Source organism: Malus domestica, chromosome 10 (assembly GCF_042453785.1).
Source record: "Malus domestica chromosome 10, GDT2T_hap1".
Lineage (NCBI taxonomy): Eukaryota > Viridiplantae > Streptophyta > Magnoliopsida > Rosales > Rosaceae > Malus > Malus domestica.
The window spans coordinates 42,639,816-42,659,880 of NC_091670.1; the positions used below are offsets into that span (position 1 = coordinate 42,639,816).

General features: G+C 36.7%; 3 protein-coding genes and 1 long non-coding RNA gene across 4 annotated transcripts; 3 read left to right on the forward strand and 1 right to left on the reverse strand.

The window, feature by feature from the left end:
* The first annotated feature begins 237 nt into the window (after nucleotides 1-237).
* On the forward strand, nucleotides 238-5,035 carry LOC103446889 (uncharacterized). Its single transcript, XM_070805914.1, has 8 exons — nucleotides 238-436; nucleotides 520-679; nucleotides 785-853; nucleotides 1,542-1,600; nucleotides 2,549-3,566; nucleotides 3,777-4,226; nucleotides 4,324-4,627; nucleotides 4,709-5,035. The coding sequence occupies exons 5-8, from the start codon at nucleotides 3,171-3,173 to the stop codon at nucleotides 4,840-4,842; spliced, it is 1,284 nt and encodes a 427-aa protein (XP_070662015.1). The 5' UTR covers nucleotides 238-436; nucleotides 520-679; nucleotides 785-853; nucleotides 1,542-1,600; nucleotides 2,549-3,170; the 3' UTR covers nucleotides 4,843-5,035.
* Nucleotides 5,036-5,526: 491 nt separating this feature from the next.
* LOC103429723 (uncharacterized) lies at nucleotides 5,527-6,057 on the reverse strand. Its single transcript, XR_011572282.1, has 2 exons — nucleotides 5,917-6,057; nucleotides 5,527-5,711 (listed from the first exon to the last, which is right to left on the reverse strand). It is a non-coding gene; the product is annotated as an uncharacterized lncRNA (long non-coding RNA).
* Nucleotides 6,058-12,870: 6,813 nt separating this feature from the next.
* Nucleotides 12,871-15,234, forward strand: LOC103446891 (RPM1-interacting protein 4-like). The gene is made up of 4 exons (XM_070807188.1): nucleotides 12,871-13,096; nucleotides 13,961-14,479; nucleotides 14,715-14,912; nucleotides 15,020-15,234. Exons 1-4 carry the CDS (start codon nucleotides 13,091-13,093, stop codon nucleotides 15,047-15,049), a joined length of 753 nt encoding a protein of 250 aa, XP_070663289.1. The 5' UTR covers nucleotides 12,871-13,090; the 3' UTR covers nucleotides 15,050-15,234.
* Nucleotides 15,235-15,901: 667 nt separating this feature from the next.
* LOC103446767 (EH domain-containing protein 2-like) lies at nucleotides 15,902-19,758 on the forward strand. Its single transcript, XM_008385900.4, has 16 exons — nucleotides 15,902-16,108; nucleotides 16,211-16,290; nucleotides 16,676-16,744; nucleotides 16,848-16,902; nucleotides 17,021-17,076; nucleotides 17,163-17,202; nucleotides 17,283-17,338; nucleotides 17,557-17,670; nucleotides 17,821-17,923; nucleotides 18,011-18,060; nucleotides 18,195-18,323; nucleotides 18,435-18,686; nucleotides 18,776-18,855; nucleotides 18,955-19,081; nucleotides 19,211-19,354; nucleotides 19,443-19,758. Exons 1-16 carry the CDS (start codon nucleotides 16,024-16,026, stop codon nucleotides 19,626-19,628), a joined length of 1,626 nt encoding a protein of 541 aa, XP_008384122.3. The 5' UTR covers nucleotides 15,902-16,023; the 3' UTR covers nucleotides 19,629-19,758.
* The last annotated feature ends 307 nt before the right edge of the window (nucleotides 19,759-20,065 follow it).

Here is a 20,065-nt window from a genome sequence, read left to right on the forward strand (position 1 = left end):
GTATTAGTATTTTCATATCAATTTTTTGTTATAATTATCATAAATTTAAAAAGATGGCTAGAATTCTATTTAGGGTCCAAAATTCGGTTAGTTTTCCAAATTTTCCTACGGTCCTCATGTCACAGCCCGTCCCGGAATTTTAATTCCGAGGACATGAAAAGACGAAAATGCCCTTAAACGGGACTAAGGGGCGAAAATTTAACAATTTGGATTGAGTTGGACACGTGGGATCCCCACATCCCTCAAAACCTTCCCCAATTCCCGTACCTTGTCTCTCTATCTCTCTTCCCTCACGACTCTCTCTCACTCTCAGTTCTCTCTCTTCCTCTCCGACGCTCAACCTCACCCAAAACCACCTAAAACATAAACAAACGTCCAAGATAAGACCACATTTGGACTCCTGGAACTTCCACGATCACGTAGACACCAATTTCAGGTAAGTTTTACTTCGGAAAACCTAGATTCTAAACTCCCCGTGAAAGTGCACTGTTCATGATCTTCGAATTGACTTTGTTTTAGGACAATCCAAGCTCACAGTGAGCTTAGTGAGGTTCCAAGGAAGCTCGGAGTGCTTCGTTGGAAGTTTTTGGACGTAAGAACACGGAGATCGACAAGTTCAAAGTTTGGCCGGAGCTTTCGAGGCGTTTTCCGGCGAATCCCCGGCGAGTTAGGAGTCGAGGTAGGTATCAATCTCTTCGTCTAGTCAAGTACTACAACTTTCCTTTTTGTTTCACTCAATTTCGTTGAGTATTGAAGAAGTTATACTCATTTGAAAAATACCCAGTTTCCGGCGACCTCCGAGGCTTTCGAGGCAGTTTCCGGCCAAACCACGGCGAACTAGGTGTTGTGCAAGGTACCATTCTCTTTGTCTCTTCAAGGGCTACAACTTTCGTTTTTGAATCACTTGATTTCGTTGAGAAATGACAAAGTTATGACAATTTGAAAAACTGCCCGGAAAACGGCCGCCGGAAAAACCAGTCCGGCGACCCAAGGAAGAAGAAGGTGCTACAGTTAAAAAAATAAATAAATAAAATTATTTTAAAAATATGTCAACGTCCGTGACGTCGAGTAGATCACCGTGGTATATTCATATACCCAATTTGAGCACCGTATGAGAAAGTTATTAAGGATTGTTGGTTAGGTGTTCAAATAACGTTTTATAGTTTTGGTGAAAATGTGAATTGACGATCCGACCGTTGGATCGTTACCAAACTTTGATACGTTGTAATACGTAATATTTGAGGATTATTGGAACTTACGGATTGGGAATCCGAGTTACGGATCTTCCGGAATTGGAATTGTAAGTTCATAAAATAAAATGTTAACCGTCACTTAGTTTTGGAAATTGACGGAGATCCGACCGTTGGATGGTAATGAAATTTTAGGAAGTTGTCCTAGAGGTATATTGTGGACCTCTGGAAGTTATGGATTTAAAATCTGAGTGGCAGATCTTCCGGATCGAACTACGTAGTGACGTATTTTATATAAGTTATATATTCTATCACTATGAATTCTGAGGTTGGAATTAATTATTGTTTTAGGCACCGATCGTCATGACGCCTTGGCGTATTGTGCTAGGGAGTTGTAGGGCGAACTCCAGGTGAGTGGGCAGTTTTGTTTTCCGTATACATATATACTTGCCGTTTCCCAGAAATTGAAAATGCATGAAATTATGCTTTTAATGAAAATGTATAAAAGTATATGAGATATATTAGTTGAAATGCCATGCATAAAAGTATATGAAAAGTATATAGAAATGTGAATCGAATTGCCATGCATGAATTAATATATGATGCATATGTATGAATTGGTGCGGTGGACGCACAGGGAAGAATTGATTTATGATGCATATGTATGAATTGGTGCGGTGGACGCACAGGTAAGAATTGATTTATGATGCATATGTATGAAATGGTGCGGTGGACGCACATGTGAGTATTTATTTCTGTTATGATGATGTTGATGTATATTGAGCTCAAATCCTGCACCATAGTTTAGTGCTTATAGTATTCACCGCATCGCACGCTCGTCTTGGATCCAAGTAGATGCTAGTCGTACAGTCCACGTGGAGTGGGTACGACAGGCCAGTCGCGAGAGTGTTAGTGAGATTCCGACTGGTGGGTGACCTTAGATTATGTGCACAGATGATTTATGAGAAGCACTAGAGCGTAACTTATGTGCAGAAGGCCGTACAGGTCACGTGGAGTGACTCCGGCAGAGTGTGAGATTGATAGATTTTGAGCTCTAGGTTCAACCGTACAGGGCTATTAGAGGGCCTCCGGTTGATTACTTTCTTGCACCTGATATGATTATTGTTGATGCATCCATATTTAACTGTTGAATTAGACATGGCATGGCATGATTGATAAAGAAAAATGTTGAGATAGTAAAAATGAAGTTTTGAGAATATATATGTATATTTATATTTTACATTTCTGGGAAAGTATACAGGTTTTACGGAGAGGGGTTACAACGTTTTGAGAAATGTTTGGATTTGGAAAAGAATTGTTTTACTGACCCACTCAATTTTGGTTTTGCGCCCCTCCAGGTTCAAGAATCACAAATGTGTGGTGACTACGAGGAATTCGACGGTGTTCTGACAGATTGGACAAAATTAGGACTCACCTTCGGGTGTATCAACTTATAAATTGTATCTTAAAGCTTCCGTACTGTGCAAATGGTTACGTCACTCTCACGTGACGGCCAGCATGCCCTCCTTCGGGACGGGGTGTGTCACCTCACCCCCTTTTATACGTGTACAGATGCTCCTAATTCAAACAACCAAAACCCCAAAAAACGTAAAAAAATTGGTTGCCCAAATTACTCAAACCGTAACGTGGTGCATCATGATCTCATGATTAAGAACATTAAACATTATCTTAATCAAAGCTGTTAAACACTTGTCTTGTGCACCTTGATTCAAGTAGATCTGACAATCTTTTAGATTAAATTATTTAGTTTAAATTATCGGTCCGAGTCAAGTAAAACACATAATCTAAAACACATAATCTGAACTACTCTAGTATACGAGAAATTCAACTCGATGCAATCAGATAGACTTTATTTAGGTCCGAGTTCTGACCTGACCAATTGGCCTAACTCGAGTTTCGAACTTATTTAGGGTCTTCCTTTTACGTTTTCCTCTGTTTCCGCTTTTGACTTCCAAAACCATGGAAGAACAGATGATAGCAAAGCAGAAAGCCAATAGCTCAGACTACTTAGGCCGCGAAGGAAGTGAATTCAAGAGCTTTGGAGTATGCCTCACATGGGTGTTCGTGGATCAGTCCAGCATATGGAGGACCGGACTTTCATGGTCCGTCTTCTTCGTCTTAGCCATTGGTGTACCACTCGCGTCTCACTTTCTCCTCGCCTGCTCGGACTGCGATACCAATCACAGCCGCCCTTACCATGTTGTCTCCCAACTTTCGCTTTCCTTGTTCTCGGTGCTCGCATTCGTCAGCCTCTCCATCTGGACTCACAGATACGGTTTAAGAAAGTTTCTCTTCCTTGACAGCTTATATGAATCAAGCGAGAAAGTTCGCCATGGATATAAACAACAGTTCCAGGTAAATCACAATTTAACATGTATATATAGACGTTCTTCCGGACTCTCGCAAAGCGAGGAGCCTTGTTAGGTTGAGATCACCCCTAACATTGTGATTTTTTATTGATAGTAGATACTTAGATTTATAGTTATCAATATTGCGTCGATATGAATCTCGCTCCAGCTAAAGTTATTGAAACTTTGATCTCTAATCTCGAACCTGGTATTGCAGAATTCGATGAAGCTCCTTTGCTTGATCGTCATCCCCTGTTTTGTGTTAGAGTGTGTCTACAAAATATGGTGGTACGTCTCGGGAGCAAGCGAATTGCCGTACTACGGCAACATCTATTTGAGCAACACCATTTTGTGCATGTTGGAGCTGATTTCATGGCTCTATCGAACCACGATTTTCTTCCTCGTTTGTGTTCTGTTCCGGCTCGTTTGCCATCTTCAAATACTTAGACTACAAAATTTTGCACAAGTTTTCCAAGAGGAGACCGAGGTCGAGTTGATCTTGATGGAACACCTCAAGATCAGACGGAACCTCCGGTCAATGAGCCATCGGTTTCGCATATTCATCTTGTTTTCTCTGATCATGGTTACAGCAAGTCAGCTCACTTCTCTGGTGTTGGTAACAAGGTCTAGTGCTCATGTCAACATCTACAAGGCCGGGGAGCTTGCGGTAAATTTTAATTCAACTCTATTTATTACATTGGAAAGAATCGAACTCTGAACTTGCTCTATATCTAACCCGTCAAAATTTTTTTTATTTCGTGCAGTTATGCTCTATTAGCCTAGTGACTAGCCTTTTCATTTGCTTGAGAAGTGCAACCAAAATAACACACAAGGCACAGTCAATTACAGGCCTTGCTACAAAGTGGCATGTGTGCGCCACATTACACTCTTTTGATTACACGGAAACTGAGACTCCGATGGCTCCGATTTCTTCAACTCCGGCGTTTCCTTTCGGTGTTGATATGGAATCGGAAGATGAAGAAGGTGTAGAAGATGACGATTTGGACAGCACGAAGTTAGTACCAATTTACAGTCAAACAATCTCTTTCCAGAAAAGACAGGCTCTAGGTTAGTAGTAACAGATCACTTTATAAAATTATTTTTACCATTTTAGTTTGTAGCCATTAACTTGTGGTCTGTTTTTTGCAGTGACATATTTGGAGAATAATAGAGCAGGGATAACAGTTTTTGGGTTCACGGTGGATCGAATGTGGCTTCACTCCATTTTTGCAATTCAACTGGCTCTTCTGCTATGGCTGCTGAACAAGACGCTGGGTGTTTGATGCACCCATTGCCATTGAGGATGGAACCAAAACAATGTAGTTATATGGGTCACTGAACTTTTTCTGTGGAAAATGATATATAGTGATTTTGATTTGAGGTCATTATATATTTTTGAAATTAGGATTCAATCAATCAACATTTGCGTTGTTTGCTGCCGGAATAAGCCTAAACACATCAGTTCACCTTGTGTTACTGGTCGAGATGAGATTTTATTAAAGAAAACTAATGAAAAAAGCTTGAAAATTTTGAGTTTTAATCAAAAGAACAAAAATGTGTTGTAAGTGAATAGTATCAGGAGTGACTTTTTAGAGTAAAAAAGTCATTTTCGTTAAAAGTGAACAGTACCAGAAATGTTTCCGTTAAAACTCCCTTATTAAATGCTTGGTGGGTAGTTTTATTGTTAGAAATTTCATATAAGGCTCGTTTAAAAATGCTTTTAAAATTACCGAAAACACTTTTAGAAAATGTTTTTTAGATTTCAAAAGCACTTGAAGTGTTATGTGCAAGAAGCATTGAATATGTCTTTTTCTAGAATTTATTTGCATTTTTACTGAGTATTGATTTCAAAAACATTTTCATCAAAAGCGTTTTTAGCCAAATTTTATAGCCTTAAAGATTAATTGCTAATTATTGTAATTGGAGAGATTAAGGAAAATGATGAAAAAATAACTACGAAAAGGAAATTCGGAGAAGGATAGAATTCCATTTGCATAATTTCTTTTTAATACATCTTTTGGATGCACGAAAGGTAATCAAACACTAATTAATTATTTGTACATCACAAAACATCTGTGTTTTAGCTGATCCTTCTCCAAGTCTTATTTATCTCATCATGCAATGCACACACACCCTTCAGACTTGAGGAATTCTGCACATCACAATAGTAATTAAAACACATTAGCCCATATCAATTTATGAACAAAAAATCTAGAATATCGTTGTTAGCCAACACTTGAAAACAGTCATCGTGCACATTTTCATTATTTCTTCGGTCAAAAGACGAGTGCAAGATGATTTTTTTTAGTGTCAATAACAGCTCAAATAAAGAAAAAAAAAATTGAGAGAGTGCTTACGTTGCGCAGTCAATTTTGGGGTCGAGAGGAACGGGAAGGGACACATGGCAGAGATCAGGAAGCTGCCTGAGTCTGTCAGGGTTGATCGGAATGCCAGCAGCTGCTTTCTTGAAACATTCACAGAGGTTCCTCCGACACTCTCTGGTGGTAGCCGCATCAGAAACTGTTTTCACACCAATGCAACAAGTAACCGGAGGAGTCCCGGGGCCGGACCCCGTCAAGTATTCCTTACATGGCATCAAATCCATCAAGGCCTCTTGGCATGTGATATCGCCATTTACAGGACTTGCATGGTTCAGAACCATAACCATCAGCCCGAAAAAGATCACTAATTTCATCTCCATTTTCTTTTGGAACACAAAAATAAGGCAAATATTGATTATAATTTGCTTGGATATGCAAGAGACTTGAAGAATTGGGTGTGGCTTGGAGCATGAACTGCATGCTCTACTTATAGGGGAGTCGCGAGCTGCTTTTTGGTAGCTCATTTAATGTGTAGAGGTGCAGTCAAATTTTTTTCTCCTTTTTAAGAGTTAATTTTTTCCTAAACAGCTAATTTTTACTTAAAAGTGAGAACTATGTCAGACCAAAAGAAAAACAGGTTTAAAACTATGTAAAACCATAGGCGCCAATTGATTAAGAGCATTTTTTCTTGAATTTGAAGCCTCGACTCTAAATATAACTTGTGTAAAACAATAAGAAATAGGCAATACTAAAGCAGATAAAAGTTGCACAAACAATTAATATTAAAAATCTACAAAATCTAGCAAAATTCATATCTTGATGGATAATTATAATTTAATTCTTTTATCTTTTTAAGTTTATTTTTGGGTTCAAAAGATTATTCATGTAGATTGTGGAGTTTGAATTAGGGGGGCATTTCCGACAAATTCTGCATATAAACAAAACAACAGCTAGCTTTGCCAGTTGAGAGTTCAGAGGGTTGTATATCTCTAGCTGGTTTTTACTTTTATGGAGAAGAAACGTTTTCTTTGCTGGTATAAAACGCCTTATAGTTACAGCCCAGAAATAAAAACAAACCTCAACTGTGCTGAATTCATGCGTGTATTCCATTAAAATCCAAAACTAAACAGGCTTGAAATTAAGCCGTTCAGGATTAAAACGCAGGTCTAATCTTCTGCTGTTTGTAGGAAAGCGTGGTGAATTTCTTGTGTTTATTTGCGTAAAAACAACGTGTTTCGGTATTGGAACCAGTGCATGCATTGTGTTCGATCAGTACAAAACAAAAGCTACACCCAAAGGCATGCCTAATATTTGAATCCCATTCTCAGTCAGAGAAAATAACATTCAATCACTCCTATCAATTCGTACTTAATATTTCAGGATGTAATTAGGCAGCAAAACATTGGTGAAACTTTGATTTTCCAGCTACAAAGAAGAAAGACCAACTTGAACAATCCCGGGTTCGTTTGTCTTCCTCCTTAGAAACACTAGGCTAACACCAACTCACATTACGTAACGTACTACGCAGGTCAAGTTTATGAGTTGACGGATACTATATATCAATAACTTAAGATTATTACACTGACATTGAATATCATTATTAGGAGTGTCACAATACGGGGAGTGGCTGGTGGCCTTATGAGGATGTGAAGGTAAAAGAGTCTTATATCGGTAAAAGAAGAAACTTTACAAAGACTTATAAGAGGTTGGCTACTTCCCACATTACTAATTGGTTTTATGGTGGAAACTTAACTTTTTTCATACAAGCTCTATAAAGTTTCATAACTTAGTTTACGATGTGAGACAAAACTTTCATACACACGCCTCATCACGTGTATGTTTGATGACACTCAAGTCAAAAGCGTGAACAACATTTATTGGATGATGTTGGGTTCAAAATTTGACCACTGTGCCAAATATGTACCATGAAGAAAGTTAATATTTATGTTAACGCATAATCATTTTAGAATATAGTTGTTGTTGGGCCTAATAAAATGGGTTTGAAGAGAGTCCACTGAAGGACGAAAAGGTCAAGACATTAGGTTTGCAAGCCAGCTCAAGGAATCTAGATGACGAAGCACCACCACAAGAACGAAGGACGACATCCCACAACCCAAGATTGTCCACTGACAATAAGAGACGAGTGCACGACTTAAAGTACTTTTTGATCGCTTGAGCGAGCTGGCAGGCTTGACAACTTTTTGGCATGGAGCTCTAAAGATAGGTTTGCCTAGACGTCAACTCCTAGCCACACGTTGGCTAGCAACGGCCAAAGAAGTTTATGAAGAGAGGCCTAGCGCTCGGCTAAAGTGCTTTCCAACCACTTTTGAATGAGCGGGACGCTCGATACGCGTCAACCCAAGAAACTGTGTAAGTAACTCTAAGCGAATGCCGCGTCTTCTCCACATGTGGAGTGGATAATAGAGGAATAGCTTATAGGTTGTGTCTAGGGCAATGAGAGAATTAAGAGCCCATGACTTTTGAGGCTCGTATAGGCCTATATAAAGAGGCCGAACACCACTTATAAGCTATCGGATTCACGAAAACATAATTATATTACACTATTATAGAGCTCTCTTGGAATCCACATCACATATATATCAAACCACACTAGGAGACATGGCCTATTTTTAAGGATGAACCACTTAAATACTTGTATTCGTAGTTTAGCTTTATATCCCAAACCCGCCAAGGGTAAACCATACAAGTTTTTGTTCACCTCCCTGTTTTGAGCATGAACGATTCCATGTATAAAAAATTGGAGCAATGGTCCTTAAATTTTGTTCCAATTGGAGCTTTAGTCCTTGTACTAATAATCAGTGAGTATAGTTCTCCAAACTTATAATGTGGAGCAATTTGTTAAAAGGCTTCGCGGTGAAGTTGGGAATTCTTTCAAGTCTTGGTGGGTGATTTTGTTGTTAGGAAGTCATCGTGTTTCTGGGAATGCATGTCAAATTTTATACCCGCAAAGCTTAATTGTTAATTAGTTGGAGCATAGATTTAGGAAAATGAAGAAATAAGAAAGGAAATTAGAGAAAGATAGCATTCTATTTCCCCACAAGTGCTTTGTAATGCATATTTTGGATGCACAAATAGTAATCAACCACTTACTAAAAACACATTACAAAACATCTGTGGTTTAGCTAATCCTTCTCCAAGTCTTATTTATAACATCTGTGGTTTTGCGTGCACGCCCTTTCAGACTTGAGGAATTCTGCACGTCACAATAGTAATTAAAAACACATTAGCCAACGTCAAATTATGAATAAAAATCTTAAGAAAGTGTTTTTATCACTTTAAAGTAGTCATTGTTTTCTTTTTCACCATGAACTGGTGCAAGATGACTTTTTTGAAGTGTGGATTATAGCTTAAACAATAAATGAGTGAGAAAGAGAGTGCTTACGATTCGGAATCGATTTTGGGGTAGAGAGTAACGGGAGGGGATACATGTCATAAATGAGGAAGCTGCATGATTCTGTCAAGTCTGAGTTGCATTCCAGCAATTGCTTTCTTGAAGCATTTAGAGAGTTTAATCTGAGATTCACTGGTGTTAGCCGCAGTTAAAACAGTTTTCAAACCATGGCAGCAACTAATCAGAGGAGTCCCAGGGCCGGACCCCTTCACGTATGCCCTGTGAGTCCCAGGGCAGGACCCCTTCACGTATGCCTCACAGGGCTTCAAATCCATCAAGGCCTGTCGGCATGTGATATCGCCATATGCAGGACTTGCTTGGTTGACAACTATAACCATTAACCCAAAAACCAACGCAGACATCATTTTCAACTCCATTTTCAAACAAAGTAAGCAAACAAAAGGAAATGTTGATTATAATTGACTAATTTACATGGCTAAGCAGAGACTTGAAGATTTGGGTGTGGCTTGGACCATGAATTGCATGCTCTATTATAGGGAAGTTGGAAGCAGCTTTTTGGTTGCTCATGTACTTTTTCTCCTTTTTAAGAGCTGTACTTTTTTCTCCCTTCTTACACAGATTTCTTTTACTTTAAATTAAAAACCATGTTTCACCAAAAGAAAAACAGGTTTAAAAATGTGTGAAACCACAATCACCAGGAATGCTAAGAATACCATCTATCTAAATCATATTTTGTAAACTATGTAAAGATGTTTTAGGTTCAATTGTGGTTTCACTTAGTACTTGTAAATGAGAGGTTTTAGGTTCGATTTTCCCCAAAGGCGAATGTGAACCACACTATTGCTAGCTTATTGTGAGGCTAAACTCACCTCCTCTCTTTTAGTGTAGATAATATCGTTTGTTTAAATAAAAAAAAATTTTGGGTTCAAAATATTATTCTTTGGGCGTTTTATATCTTTAGCTGGCTTTTACCCTATCTAAGAAGAAACGTTTTCTTTGCTGTTAAAACGCCTTGTAATGGCTGGAAATAAACAAACCAGACCTGCGCTGGAAGCATGGTTCTTTTCCATTAAAACCCAAAACTAAACAGGCCTGAAAGTAAGGGGTTCAGGATTATAACGCAGCTCTATCTTCTACTGTTGAATGGACCGCGTGAATATATTTCTTCTGTATGTTTGTGTAAGAACGTGTTTGAATGGAACCAGTGCATTATAAAAACTGTGTGCTCAAGGGCGTCCTTCTACTGGCTATTGGGAATTCGATTGTCTACTATTTAATCACCATCGATCCTATCTATTCGTACTTGAATTTTTAAGTCAGCAACAAATTGTTTAGGAGTTGATTTTCCAGCTAACGAGGAAGACAAACAAAATTAAACAAAATCCCGGGTTCGTGTCTTCCTCTATGTAACCTAACCCTAGCACCCAACTAATAAGTCGAGTTCATGAGTTATGCCTGACCATAAATAAAAAAAAAAAAAAAAGAGTTCACGAGTTATGATGGCAATTGAGATTAATTTCTTAACTTGAGATTTCACTTTAAAATCAATTTGTATGACAGTAGTGATCCAACTCCCAATAAGCTCTTGTAAGGTTAATTTCAAAACTAGGAATGTAAGACAACACTCCCTCACATATGTCTCAATTGGGCTTGGATTGATTGGTCTAATCCTAAAATGGTATCGGGTAATTCATGTGTTATACGTATTACCACTCATCCAATAAATTGAACACATATCAAGCGTATGAGAGATGCCACACATGAGTAGACAATGTTGATAAAATTCCATGTTGAGACCCTGTTTGATATTGTTTTTTTTTCTCACAAAAGTTGTTTCACAATGTTTAGTTAAAAAAATATCTTGCTTATTTTAAGAGTAATGACTTCCAAATAGCAACTTTTAAAAGCACGTGTATGTTGCTCTTAAAATCTATTTTCATAAAAGCAAAATTGAGCGTTTAGTGAATATATATATAAAACAAACAAGGTTTTATTATAAACTAACAACTCTTCTTCCCAAAACTGGACAACTAATCTCTCAATAGATTTTCAAGGAGAAATAATCTCTCAATATATTTGAAAATACAGCAATCGTGTATTTGGTAATCAATGACTTAAAGTCAACTCACAGATTCTATCTTCATCAGTATTATAATAGTTGGCAAGCAAAAGGTAATGACAACCCATTTATCCGAAGATCAGGATAATTTATTATAAATCGATGATTGCTTGATATTTTGGATGAACAGAAGACTATTCAAAAATCACATTCTACATGAGAAAACAATTGGTTGTGGCACTAGTTGTAGGCTTGTAGCTAAAATGGAGCATGTGTCCTCGATTCTTATTATAACAAGTAAAAATAAGAGAAGTGTTATTGACACTCTAAAAATATCATCCTACACTCTTTATAAGTGTATTTTTCTTTTCAAAATATAGAAAGTTTGGAGTGTATAATGAGATTTTTGAAGTGCCAATAACAATTCCCAAAAATAATACCTCATTTGACAAATATCACCAATACATTTGAAAATATCTCTGAGATACCACAACGATGATCATCAATCTGTAATTCATGAACAACTGAAATATATTGGGTTCCAATGTTAAATGCATGTTTCCTTATAGGGGTGTCACCTAGTAATTAAGGTAATGTTAATAATGTGCCGTATCTAAAATTATATAAAAGGAATCATGCATCTGTATATTATTTCTGTATTATATCCAACATCGTACATATGAACAAGCAATCATATAAACATGCACTAATTTCTGCATCGCCTAGTTTCCATATGTATCCCCTTTTTTTACCCCACACATTATGGGTTTTTCGACCTTTATATGAGCTCGTTTAGAAGAGTAATAAATAAGAAAAAACAAATGTCCCTATAGGTATACTCTCATTTACTGCTCTCTCTTTATGATCATTTGATGATGATCAGTTGCATTTTACCATTTTTTATCCCTTCAATTAATTAATTAGAAGGAAACGTTTTCCTTTTTTTTTTGTTTTGGACTAGAATGGAATCAACAAAAAAACTGCAATTCTTCTGTCGACATTAAGCAGGTTTTTGGTTTTGTCTTCTGTATTTTTATATTCTGATTATTTATTATCTTGCTTTAGGAGTCCTTTTAATTAAGCCACATAATTTTGCTTATTTTGTTCTTCTTTACTATATAATATTCATGTTCGTAATGTACTATATTTGTGTAATTTCCCCATAAAAACTCTGTTCATGGGAATTTTACACACACACACACACACATATATATATATATATAGTGAAATGAAAAACAACTTTGGAATAATGTTTAACTTGTGTGAAAATTCCAAAACCAAAACAGAGGAGTACTTGTGAAAAATCGAGCGCAATAACGTTCTAGAATTCATACTATTTTGTGTGAAAATTCGGAATTGAAGAGAAGATGTGCAAGAGGATGACAGAACCTCCACTTTCATGGCAACCATGGCATACATATGCTTGTTTTCTTGTTCTTGTTTGTTTTGTTTTGTTTTTTGTTAAAAAAAAAATCACCCATAGGAGTTTTTCTTATGAATAAATTGAACTTATAGTATAAGCTAGCAAACAAATAGGCTTTGAAAAGGTTTACACGCTTAGCAAACTTTGTAACCATCGGATCGGCAATTTTCTAAGGCACGTCCATGTCCCCCAGTTTTCTTGGCGCTCCAAACGCGTACGGGATATATTCTCTGAAAACAACAAGTAATCGGATCAATCGCCCTTCTTCTATAGTTTTCGTCTTCCCCTCCACTTGTTGTTGTTCCTCTTCTTCTTTAAGGACTTATTTCTCTGCACAATTTATTCACCCAATATTATGGCCGTAAGTTATTTTCTGTTTTTAGTATTTAAATTCTTACTGTATATCATACTTTATTCAGTTTACAATTCGCCTTATAGCTACTAACTGTATTTTTTCATTTTTGAAGAAATTGATCATGATTTCCTTCACACACACACACATATATATTCTTTTTTTATATTTTTTTTTATGATTTTAGGGCCATATACATTCTTGGGTTGGTGATGATTGGAAAATATTTCTTTTTTGTAAGGAATATCATGGATTTATTAGATTAAATCATACCGTAAGGACGGTATTTGAATTGATAAATGCTGACAATCTTTGTTGATAGATCCTAATTAGAAAATCTTTGATACTATCCAATGTTTGACTAAATTCATATTGAATTTTATTTTTAGGAAATTGTCTAAAATGATCAATTTTCAAATCTCAATTGTAAAGTGATCAGTTTCAGTATCTTGTCAATATTTGATTGCTATATTTGGTCAGTCATTGATTATTAACTTGTTGATATTTGATTTTTATGTCGTTTGATCTTTAATTTTGACTAGTAGTTCAACAATTGTGATATATGTTTTATCATTTTAGTCAAGTTCCCTTGATTTTTATGTGGTTAGAACTTTAATTTTTGACCTATTCAACAATTGTGATATAAAGTTTTATCATTTTAGTCAAGTTTCCTTGATTCGTTATATGAGTATAATTTGAAAACTTATTTACAACGACATCATTGTTGACGATGCAAATCACACACTATCATGTGTTTTAATTTCTTATATAACGTTGGGGTAATTGTCTAGAATATAATCACAATGTCATCTCGATTCATGGAAGATTTTTGTTGTTGTAAGAAACAATATTAAAAAGATTAATTTGTTGCAGAAAAAACCCCATGTCCCAAAATTTGGGGACTGGGACAGTGACAACATATCATACACTGCATGTTTTGAGAGCGCTCGTAAAAATGGAGTGAAGGGAAATCCAAATGATCCCGAAGACAACCCAGAGGCCTTCAAGAGCATGCTTGAGTCCTCCGCCGCACAACCTCCTTACATATCCACGAGTTCGAGCAGCAAACCACAAACCTCAAGCGAAAAAGTCCGCCAAACTGAAAGAGACAGTAGCCACCGTGCGTATCAGCGACATGGCATTGCGCATGAGCATAGGGTTTCTGGAGGGAGCCGCAAGAGTTACACATCGGGGTCTGGCAGCGAAAGGAGCAGCTCTGATTATTCGCTCTTGCAGCAACAACCGAGACACCACCGTGAGAGATCTGATAGAAAAAGTAGCTTTGCTTCATCAGGAAGTGATCGTAGTCATAGCGCTTCCAATTCCCAGAGCAAGCCTAAAAGTACCGGCAGTAGCACTCATCAGTCCAGTAATCTTAGTCAACACGATACTGTAAGTTCTCTTCATTTTTCTCTCTACAGTAACGGATTGATAAAACCTTGGCACCGTCAGATGGTGTTATCAATCCGTTAATGTCATAAAACACATATCTATTTACTAATATTATGCCTTTTTTTTTATGAAACATAAACTTTGTCATCAACTGTCGTATTATAACTCGTAAATTGTGATTGTCCCACTTACGTAGAATTCATTGTTAAAGTACGCAAAATTTGTAACGTGACAGCATACTAGAGTTGCTTCAATACCCAAATTTGGGGATTGGGATGAAAACGATCCCCAATCTGGTGAAGGTTTTACTTATATATTTGAACGAGTGAAAGAAGAAAAGAAAACTGCATCAAAGTTCCCAAATGTGCCTCAGCAACCGCGCAACAATCTCAACAGCGCGAATAAACGTGGAAAATCGCCTTCCAAATCAAAGGTAATTTTGCGACCAAACAAAGTTTCGTAATTACATATTCTCGATAGTTTAAATTTTCATCGACGAATTACTGTTAATACATAAATTTTCCTTATGTTCTTGCGCAGAGTTGGTGCTGCATATTTTCAAGTAAATAGGGCAATGACATGGAGATGATCATGCTTTGGTCCTTTTATGGCAAGATAAAGAAACTCAATTATTCTCTAGTTTCTCTGAGACCGGACAGTTTATTATTTTTTTCTTTTTTCTTTAATGAAAATTTCGTCGTTGCTACTGAGTAATTAGTAATTGTTCAATTTTTGTGCAACAATTATTCCTGATTGTTATGTGTTTAATTTTCTTTGGTTATGTTATTATTTCACGTGTCTAATATTTATGTTGATAAAGAATTTCTTGCATTCTATTTTGTTAATGTAAGTATTTTTTTTGTTGGATAATTAATGGAAGTATATTTGAATTGAGTTTGTTTACAATAGAGTTGCTATTCAAAGGTTTTTTTAAAAAAAAACATGAAGTACTTTGAGCTAAAGAAATCTTTGACGCTACAGTAACGTTTTAAGAATCATAGAATCGATTTTACTTAATGAGATAAACTTTTGTTGATGTTGTTTTGGAAAATAATTATCCAACAAATTAAAATAAAAAGTAATCGAAATTAAATGGCGCTCGAAATTAAAGTTCAAAATTTCAAATATGTTATTGTTCAGCGTTACCCAAATTCAAATATTATGGTAGGTCAGAATGCCCTACAAAAGGCCCCATCATCTTATACTGTGCTCTATTACGCCAACGGCCCGATTATATCCCGTCGAGCCCCGATGGGGCCCACTTTCAACATCCAGCTCCATCACCCATGATTTTCACATCGCCCAACCGTTCAAAGTCAATAAAAATCATGCGTGTCGCTCCATAACGACCCTGGCCCCGCACGACCCCAATGCGACGCCGTTTGCCATTGCATTGGAAATAAAAAACCCAAGCGCCAAATGCTGTTACGAAAACAGAGAAAATTCACTCACTCTCTCTCTCCCTCCCTCTCTCTCTCTCTCTCTCTCTCTCTCTCTCTCTGGTTTTCAAATTTCTGAGTGAAGTTCCTCCTGTTTTCGTCCGAATGGAGATTGGATCGGGTCGGACCGGTGTGTGCCCGAAAGAGCATCAGAAGATTTACCAGGAGTGGTTCAACTTGGTTGATTCCGGTGAAATATGCTATCCTCTTTTTCCTACGCAAAATTTTGATTAAAAGTTTGGTTTTGAACTTCTGATCGATTGCCTGTTAATCGTATTGCTCTGGTTGTTAGATGGCGATGGCCGTATTACTGGAAACGAATCCACCAAGTTCTTCGCCATGTCAAAGCTTTCTCGAGAAGAACTCAAGCAGGTTATCATTCTTTTGCGATAGCAGGCTAATAGTTTTCTTTGTTTATAGGGAAGTAGAAGTCAATATTGCTCATAAGTGCTTTTGGTAAAAACACTTTGAAGTTTTTATAAAAGTCCATATACTTATTTGAAAGCACATTACAGGTGCTCAGAAGCACTTCTATATATATTGTGTCCGTCACAGTCAAAAGTGGTTTTGGTTGTGAGAAATGAAAATGCTTTTCTCTCTTCCGTAAGTAGTACCGAAACAATTATGTTCGACTAGGAAAGTATGATTGTATGGTTTTACCCTCAGATCGATATGTATTGGAAGTTAATTTGGTTGTGTTTGGGATTAGGTATGATTGTTTGGAACTCACCTTTTGTTTTCTCATTTATCATTCAAGGTTTGGGCGATCTCTGACACGAAACGGCAGGGATTTTTGGGGTTTTCGGAGTTCGTTACTGCAATGCAGGTTGTGCATAATTTTTGGGATATATTTCTTGATTAGTGTATGTTTTATTAGCTATTGAGAATTGTAATGGAATCTTACCCTCAAGTGTGGTTGAATTTGGTAGATGATTTCCTTGGCACAAGAACATGAACAAAGCCCAGACATCCTCAAAACCGCAGGCAAGAATCTCCATTTAATATCGTATTTTCTGTTTTCGTAAATATGGAAGAACCAACATATACATTTTATCTAGTTCTCATTCATTTCGTTCCTCAAGTTATTCGTGTTCAATTGCAGTTGACTGGGAAAACATTAAACCTCCAGTAATAGAAGGTTTGGATGATTTGATAGCTGTGAGGATCTTCCCTTTACCTCCCTTTTGACTTTATATCATACATTGTGACTTTCACTTACTATTTTCTCGATTCTGTACTGACAGAAAACCAAGAGTTTAACAACATATGGAGTTGAAGTAAATGGTTAGAAAATCGATCCAACTTTTTTTGGGAATGTACTTGTTATAATCTTGTACTGAATGTCTTCCTTGGCAATGATGTAGGAACTGCTCAATTTCAACCATCAGTTCAGCGGTTTGGTTCAAAATCAGCAAAGAAAGTAAGACCAGATGTCCATTGTGCAATTGATTACTGCTGTATTTTTATACTCGTCGTATGTTTTTTAATGAATTAAACAATCTCCTTAACGAGTTTCTTTACTTATTCGATTGAAAGGAATTAGTTTCTTCTGTATTCTAATTCATCGAATATCACATTTTATCTTTTTTGTCATCTATAGATCAACCTGTTTTTACATAGTTTAACATTTTTCTTCAGCTCCCTCCTAATGCTGTGACTTCTATCGTTGATGGCTTGAAGAGATTGTACAATGAGAAACTAAAGCCTTTGGAACTTGCATATCGTTTCAATGATTTTGCATCTCCATCGTTGGTGAGTGGATTTTCTATATGTTTGGATGTGTAGTTCACCTCTTTAGTCTTCAAAGTGTGTTGGGGAATCAAATATCCTTTTGCTCTTCTTTGCACTGTTTCGTTTGGATAGTACATTTGCTAAACATATGGCTGGTTTATTTCTTTGCAGACTAATAGTGATTTTGATGCTAAACCCATGGTCATGCTTTTGGGTCAGTATTCAACTGGGAAAACAACATTTATTAAACATTTGTTACGATGCGACTATCCAGGTTGGTTAAGTTATCTCTATTTTAATTTTGAAATGAATAATTGACAACCTTAGCGTTGAAGAGCTTAACATTCGCTCGTTGGAACAGGAGCTCACATTGGACCAGAACCTACTACAGATAGATTCGTTGTAGTGATGGTATAATTGCTAACCACCTGGTTTCCTTCTAAAAGTCTATCAAGTTTATCATTATTTCTTTGTACTCTGAATTTTATATTGCATGTTAATTTTTTTTGGTAATTTCTAATTGTCGATCACAATTCTGTTCTCAGTCTGGACCTGATGAGAGGAGTATTCCTGGAAATACTATAGCTGTTCATGCAGACATGCCTTTCAGTGGTCTAACAACTTTCGGAGGTGCATTTTTGTCAAAATTTGAGTGCTCACAAATGCCACATCCAGTGAGTTTTGAAATTTTTATAATCTTCTATTTGTATAGCATTTCCGTTGATTTTGTCACCATAGTCTTCCTCTTGGAGTGTTTTAACCATTTTAATTTTTTTTTGTTATAGTTGCTAGATGAAATTACATTTGTGGACACCCCTGGAGTTCTATCTGGAGAAAAGCAACGAACGCAAAGGAGCTACGATTTCACTGGTGCTATATCATGGTTTGCAGCAAAATGTGATGTCATTCTTCTTCTGTTTGATCCTCATAAGCTTGACATCAGCGATGAGTTTAAGCGTGTTATTTCATCTCTACGTGGTCATGATGACAAGATTCGAGTGGTCTTGAATAAAGCTGATCAAGTTGATACTCAACAAGTGAGATGCACCTCTAGTTTTTATTGCATTCATTATACTTTTATTGAAAGCAAATTTCAAGTTATTAACTCTTCGTTTACACGCTGAAGCTGATGAGAGTTTATGGGGCATTGATGTGGTCGCTTGGAAAAGTTTTGAATACTCCGGAGGTTGTGCGTGTTTATATCGGGTAGGCTTTCTTTTTTCCAATTTGTTACTTCTTTGGGATTGTTTTTCGATGTGTAATTGATCTTGATCGAATGTTGGTATTTCTTCCATGGCTTTGCAGCTCATTCAATGATAAGCCTGTCAATGAAGGAGTCGTTGGCCCTATCGGTAAAGAACTGTTCGAAAAAGAACAAGATGACCTCCTATCCGATCTGGTTGATATACCAAAGAAAGCATGTGATCGCCGGGTAAGATTATATGCTTCTCTTTTCGATCTTTCTTGATTTTGTTTTGGTTGATATACGAAAGAAGGCTTGGTTGCTCTTCTTGCGCGCATTGCGTTTGAATCCCAAAATCTATTACTTCGTATATTGCAGATCAATGAATTTGTAAAACGTGCTAGAGCTGCTAAGATTCATGCCTACATAATGAGTCATCTGAAGAAAGAGATGCCTGCTGTGATGGGAAAATCCAAGGCTCAGCGAAAACTCATCGATAACCTCGAAGAAGAATTTGCAAAGGTTTGTCGATTCTTAAACAACACTCTTTGATGTTTAAATCTGTATCTATGGAGGCGTGCTTACTCTAGTTAATTTTTCCAAAAAACAGGTTCAGAGGGACTTCCATTTACCGGCTGGTGACTTTCCAGACGTGGAGCACTTTCGGGAGGTGTTGGGCGGTTATAGCATCGATAAATTCGACAAGTTGAAGCCGAAAATGATTCAAGCTGTGGATGACATGCTTGGCTATGACATCCCTGAGCTCTTGAAGAAATTCAGAAATCCCTACAATTGAGAGAGATTAATATCTGATTGATGGAGTTTATTTTTAGTTGAGTACTTTTGAGAGATTGCATTCTTCATGGGCATGTAAGAGATGGTTTGAGGTTAATAATCAAAGTTTTAGCCTTTCTTAAGCTAAATAATCATTAGCTTGAAATATTGTTAGAAGGGAGAATTTAAACTTGATGTTATAACCAACATGACTAATAACGTTTTGTCGTACTAAATTAAATAATTACTATAAGTTTGTTTGAAAATACTTTTAAAATGACTTAAAAGTGTTTCAGTGAAATTGATTTTGAGGAAGAAATAGATATGTACTTGCAAGAAGCATTTTAGTGCTTTTCAAGAATCAATCAAAATTTTTACTGAAGATTGATTTCAAAAACATTTTTATCAAAAATGCTTTTAGTAGTTATTTAAAATACAATTGCGAACGAGTCCATATGT